This window comes from Seriola lalandi, unplaced genomic scaffold (assembly GCF_002814215.2).
Source record: "Seriola lalandi dorsalis isolate HSWRI2012SDOR001 ecotype SW California unplaced genomic scaffold, Sedor1 jcf7180002054957, whole genome shotgun sequence".
Lineage (NCBI taxonomy): Eukaryota > Metazoa > Chordata > Actinopteri > Carangiformes > Carangidae > Seriola > Seriola lalandi.
Genome location: NW_019525508.1, coordinates 332563 through 339336, shown reverse-complemented (window position 1 = coordinate 339336; position 6774 = coordinate 332563). Strand labels below are relative to the sequence as shown.

The 6774-nt window shown below is 42.6% G+C and overlaps 1 protein-coding gene across 1 annotated transcript in view; it reads left to right on the top strand.

Moving 5' to 3' along the window:
- ptprt (protein tyrosine phosphatase receptor type T) overlaps positions 1-6774 on the top strand; it is a 314644-nt gene that overhangs the window by 80021 nt on the left and 227849 nt on the right. Inside the window, exons 5-6 of the mRNA XM_087170691.1 lie at positions 2935-3016; positions 5330-5445. Of these exons, the coding sequence (XP_087026817.1) occupies positions 2935-3016; positions 5330-5445 (198 nt within the window). The remainder of the gene's footprint in view (positions 1-2934; positions 3017-5329; positions 5446-6774) is intronic.

The following is a 6774-nucleotide window of genomic DNA, read 5'->3' as shown; positions in this document are numbered from 1 at the left end:
AAAAAAAAAAGAAAATCAAATATTTAACTTATAGACAGGAAGCTTGAGGTCAGTCAAGCGAAGAGCCGTCTGCATTTGTTTCTGGCGGTTGATGTGTGGAAGGTAAAATAAGAATGATTTTATTTCATTTTATTATATTTATTTTTATTTTTGCTTTTCAGATGTTTTCTTAAGAAATCACTCTTGACTGCTGCATGAAAAAAAATAAACCTTATCCTCCTAGAGTTTCTGAATTTCCCAAACTGTACAATAATAAATTGCCCTCACATTGAAACCAGGCCGGGAAACCAGACAGCCTCTTTGTTTGGTGAGATACCAGCATTCAGCTACCAAGATTATTAAGAAAAACATTGTTTGTTAGCGATCTACTGCTAGCAATGTTAGCATTGTAGCTTGGTGGCCCTGAAGGGTCCTATGGGTGGATCCTTCATGGACCAAACTACTAAGACTACTCAAAAAGAGGATAAGGCGGATTCCACACCTTCGTAGGCCGCGTCCTTCCCCCTGAATTGAGACGCAGCTTCAGAAATGAGCATTTAGCTAACATGTTAGCAAACAGTCTCTTAACTAGTTTGCAGAAACATGTCGACACAGAATTAAAATGTAAGTCGAACATAGACTTTTACCTCTTAAAAATATTTGTCTCTCTTTGGTTTGTTAATGTTTCATTTTAATCACAAATCACTCCTTTCTTTGTCTGGCATGTAAGGCAGCTAGCTGCACGGTTAGCTGAAAAGCTAGCTGCACAGTTAGCTGTAGGTAATTTGAATCAATATTTAATTAACAATATCGCCATAAACACTGTTTAATGCATCATTAATACTGTACACCAAATCTGAGGATCCTTTGTTTTCATAATGAATCTGTCTTCACACCAGCTGACTATGATGCTACGTGCTAAATCTTTAGCATGCACTGTGGGCCGACTGATAGTAGCAGCTACAAAGCTAAATCTAATTATTTGCGTCCATCCCTGTTGTTTTTTTGTTAGTAAAGATTACGTACAGTGAGATCTGAAATAGATTGAAGCTGAAGTTGGATTGAATTTCATCAGGTGTTAAGACGACCAACAGGCCTCCTATTCTTTTAACATTCAAACTCAAAACTAAAAAACTATTTAGTGAATCTCAATTTGTGTGTGTGTGTGTTCAGAGACGTGCCCTGCTGAGTTGTTTTATTGAAGTAGCACAAAAGCCACTGTGTTTTACCTAATGACTGAGCTGTGTTCGGTAAATTAAGGCACCCATGTGTCGCGCACACACAGACCTGAGACACAAAGTGACTGAAATGTGTGTGTGTGTGTGTGTGTTTCCCCTCCTTAATGAGGAGTCATCTCCCGCCGAGAAATGACACTTTATTTTTCTGAAAAGGACAAAACATTGTGATTGTAAAGTACAGACCACTGTGAAGGCAGCAACAAACATTTCTTTTGAACCAGCTAAATTTTCTGCATCTCAAATACACAGTACGTTGCAGGGGGTTATAGTGCGTTACACATCTGCAGGTGCATTTTGTGATGTGTTTTCAGGTGCATTTGCACTATAACTGAAGTAAAGAACATATTTTCACGTTTTTGACACATATTTACATGATAAACACGAAATTTCTCACATTTTTCATGACATGTGTTTCTTAATTTGCTGGTCTGTGTACATGTAAACACAGCCTGAACTGCAAGATGTTTTTGTTTTTTTAAATCTACTGAACAAAATCACTGCTAGACCTTTAAAGCAAGCAGTCGACGTAGAGACTGAAGCTGTGACGATGGAAGAGAGCACAACATACACAATTGTAGCATGTGAGGCGTTTAGGAGACATCTGTAAATTGTAGCGTGTATTATTAGTTTGCACATGATGTGTTTAGGGGACGTCTGTAAATTGTAGCATCGCCACTGCATGCTGGATTTGATCCCAAGACGGTACATGCCTCTTAGACCACTGTGCCACCATGATTACCGCAAGGTTACTAATTTAATTCATATTTTGGGGGAGACACCTGACATCGTTATCAAAACAAGTAAGAAAAAAAAAGCTTCAAGAGAAGAATTTTAAACATTTCAAAATGAACTACTGTAAATAAACTACATTTTATTCAAATCTGGGTCAAGTCGGAATCAAAAAAATTATATGAGATACTTTCACTTTCAAAAATTAACTGTCAAAATGCTGTTGCACTGAAAAAAAAAGCTTTTCCAGTGTCTTTGTGAAGCGTCTTCTAGAAACTTGACATGCATGTCAGAGAGGGGGATTTATTTTTGTAGGGAAGGAGGAGAGAAAAGTCTTCCCAGAAGTCTTTAGTATTCAGACCGAGTCACAGCTTATACTGTTGAGGATCCTGACAAGTACAGCACAGAGGTGTGTGTGTGTGTGTGTGTGTGTGTGTGTGTGTGTGTGTGTGTGTGTGTGTGTGTGTGTGTGTGTTTATATGTGTGGGTCAGGAGTGCACGGCCCCTTGACAGCTCTGCTGACTGCCTGTCACCCCCCGAGAGTGAGTGCAAAGAAAATGTAAAAATGGAGAAAACAGAGGAGCGATGTGACGGAGAAAGAAACAAAAGAGCAATTACAAGAAAAAGGCAAAATGGAGACGAGGAGAGGGAAGGAGAGAAAGAAACAGAGAGGGGAACAGGAGGAGATCAAGAATGGTGGGAGGGAGGAGGAGGTGTGATTGAAAAAGAAAAGGAGGATGCGGTGAGGAGGAGAGGAACGGCATATGTGGTTGGCATAAGGATGGAGACAGGAGCATGAAGGGATGAAGTGAAAAGAAGAAAAGTTGCTGACTTTTAGTGGAAAATTCCCCTGGGGTTTCCATATGAGCTTCGCAGGGGCGTCAAGATGTTGCAGTTTGTGGAAGAAAGAACGATTTTTTACAGAAAACTGTGGCTCAAAGTCTTTCTTTCTTTCTTTCTTTCTTTCTTTCTTTCTTTCCTTCCTCAGGTAATATTCGAAGCAGTTTCAGTCCAAGGCCATCCGGGTTTCATTGCCATCGACGACATACGTGTTCTGGCTCACCCCTGCCGTAAGTGACTGTGTATGTGTGTGTGTGTGTGTGTTGTAATGGTTGACCCCGTACGACTGTAGCCCCCCCCCCCCACTGAGCGTCATCTGTTTTACAGCTATCTCACACTTAGACACACACACACACACACAGACACACAAAATGCTGCGTACAGGACAGATTGTGAGGCCGGCAGACAGATTGCAGAGGAGCAGGGGATGAAGGTCCAAACTCAGGGTCTTCATCAGTCAAGTCTGACAGAAACACTTGGCTTCACAAAACTGCGAACTGCTTACCGCAACACTCTGCGGCCGCCTCCCCGCTCACACTCCCACTGTGTCGTGTGTTGTGTGTGTGTGTGTGTGTGTTGCATTATGTTTTAGTACAACGAAACTCGGTTCTTGTGTCTCTCAGATAATGAGTCTTGTTTTAAGAACTACAGGGGAGAGTTGTTCTAAATGCTGCTACATAATTTAGAGCAGCACAATAAAACACCAGAAGCTCTTCTTGTTTTAATTTGGAAGAATGCAAACAAGCTAACACATTTAGTTTTTCTCTTCCCTCTTCTTTCTTCTAACTTCTTTATTTCTGTCTCTTTTTTAATTTTTTTAGTTTTAAGGCTGGCACAGACGACGACGCTCATCTGTGCCAGTCACTAATCAGATTAGTCAAAGCGGGAGAGTCGAGAGAGGAAGAGAGTCGAGGTATTCACAACGGAGGAAAGACAAAACAAAACAAAAAACAAAACAAAATGATGAAAAGAGAGGGAGGAGAGAAAGAGAGAAGAGAGGTTACTCAAAAACACAACCTTCATATCTGAATTCTTGTCATTTGCAACAAGCTGACCATTAGCGTCAGTGCGAATTATCGTTGTTAAATGATCGATGCCGAGTCGTCAGGCTTATCTCTGTCTGCAGACGGGCCAAATGAAATTAACCAGTCGCAGGCTGCTCTCAATGCCAGGCCAAAGTCACCCACCGTCTCCCTGTCTGTCTGTCTCTCTGTCTGTCTGTCTGTCTGTCTGTCTGTCTGTCTGTCTGTCTGTCTGTCTGTCTGTCTGTCTGTCTGTCTGTCTCTGTCTGTCTGTCTCCCTGTCTGTCTCCCTGTCTGTCTGTCTGTCTGTCTGTCTCTGTCTGTCTGTCTGTCTGTCTGTGTGTCTGTCTGTCTGTCTCTCTGTCTGTCTGTCTGTCTGTCTCTCTGTCTGTCTGTCTGTCTCTGTCTGTCTGTCTCCCTGTCTGTCTGTCTCTCTGTCTGTCTGTCTGTCTGTCTGTGTGTCTGTCTGTCTGTCTGTCTGTCTGTCTGTCTGTCTGTCTGTCTGTGTGTCTGTCTCTGTCTGTCTCTCTGTCTCTCTGTCTGTCTGTCTGTCTGTCTGTGTATCTGTCTGTCTGTCTCTCTGTCTGTCTGTCTGTCTCCCTGTGTGTCTGTCTCTGTCTGTCTCTCTGTCTGTCTCACTCCAGTTTGAACTGTATTACTGTTGTTGTGTTGTTCCTTATCACCAGCTGCATCTGCTCTTATAATCTGCTGTGAATTTACTGCGTCTTAATGACAAGATGGTGTCAGTCGGCGGTCTGTCGGCTGTCAGTCGGCGGTCTGTCGGCTGTCAGACGGCGGTCTGACGGCTGTCTGTCGGCTGTCAGTCGGCAGTCTGTCGGCGGTCTGTCGGCGGTCTGTCGGCAGTCAGTCGGCGGTCTGACGGCTGTCTGACGGCTGTCTGTCGGCTGTCAGTCGGCGGTCAGTCGGCGGTCTGTCGGCAGTCTGTCAGCGGTCTGTCGGCTGTCTGCCGGTGTCTTTAAAGTTCTAATCTGAAACTTTTCCACATTAAAACGTGTAACAACAACTAGATATATGTTCAATATGTTGTTGAGTTGTGTTTTTACATTTTCCCAAATGTTTCCATCAATTCTCAAACCAGAGAAATCTGTGATTCTTATCGTGGTAACGTTTCATTGGTCGCCTGTCAATGACATCATATCCTCTATGATCATTTCGTCAAAACTGACTTGTATTCAGTGTTTTTTAGAATCACCGGGTCTGTTTGATTTCCTGAACCACTGACACTGAAGGAATCCAAACCCAGGTGGAGTTTATGGCAGTGGTGGTCGAGACGACACTCCGTGATCTAACGCCGTCTTTTGTTATTGTGTTATTATTACAGACTGTGTGTTTAACACATGATGACACGTTAAACAAACCCAGACGACCTGCTTCTCTTCCTCTTTCCAGACCATATATACCACATTATAAAAATGACTCATCGCATGAGAAACACTGTGTGCGTGTGGGGTGTCTGTTCATCTCCTCATTCTCCTGTGTGTGTGTGTGTGTGTGTTGCAGGTAAAGCGCCTCACTTCCTGCGTCTGCAGAACGTGGAGGTGAACGTGGGGCAGAACGCCACGTTTCAGTGTACCGCCGGAGGGAAATGGTCTCAGCACGATAAACTCTGGCTGCAGGTTCGTACCTTAGTATCAGTAAATATGTGCATGAATGATATCGGCGTACAAACAGAGCCGGAGTAAAGGAAGGTCAGAAAACTGTGATAACGGAAATGTAAGTGCGTGTTTCACCGGCAGGTTGTCTTTGTGAAATAAATGTAGAATATAAAACTGTGCTGTCGCATATCCCCGTGTGTTATTTATAGTATGTCTACAGGTCAGTATAATAACAGATGAACTGGAGGGATTATAAATAACTTAAACATAAACTTTGTGCATCTTAAATAAAGTGTAGCTTCAGTTTCTGTCAGTCTCAACACCTGCATTTCACTTTCTTTTGCTCTTATATCAAACTTCCCACACTTATTTCGTTTGTTGTGTGTGTCACTGGTTGGAGGCATTGATTGGCTGAGCTGCGTCACGTGACCAACATGAGCCGTAAAGGCCAAAAAAAGCTGCATCATTCTCAGTGATTTACAGGTACAGGTTTGTGATTTACCACACAGCAACAACAGCAGCGACTTGTCGTTCTTCTTGACGTCACAGAGAGTCGTGAAGCTGGAGACAACACTGATCAGCCTCTCCTCCATTTTGTTTTAAATTCATTCCCACGGTGGAGGAGTGGAAACCTCTCTGTTTCTGCTGGCGATCATGATTCACTCTCGTAGTGAAGCCAGGCGCTTTGTGAGTCTGTCGAGCTAGATGTGTATAAGAGACAGCTTTTTATCTGTATGTGTGAATGGCCCGTTAGCCACGCTTCACACCGACTGTTCAGACGTGTTCTTATGCTTTTCTGCAGTTTAATATCCCCTAAGCACTGATTCAGAAGAGTGAGAGGAACTGTGATGTGTTCTATTATTATTATTATTATTATTATTATTATTACACATGAGCAGGATAAACATTTGAATATGAGTAGATGGATCTGCTGATATTCTATAGAATATCTTATAATTCAGACTATAAACTATATAAAAGGCCAATGTAGCAGATACAGTTATTATTTATTTATGCTGTTTTATTGTTTTAATATTCATTATATGAAATAAATATAAAATATATAAGTGCACAGTAACAAACATCCCAGTCCGCCCCAGCTCCATTTCAGGACTGATTAAAAGTCCTTGTTCTGCTTCGCACCGATGACTCCGTCTGTGTGTGTGTGTGTGTGTGTGTGTGTGTGTGTGTGTGTTGTGTACATCCATACTCATTCTAGTTTACATTCATGTGCACTGGCAAGCTTGGATGTTTTCACTGCACATGAGTGTTTACCGCTGAGAACGCTGCAGTGTACAGCAAGGACATTTGAAATGAAGAGCACTGCACCCCCCCCCCCCCCCCCCCCCC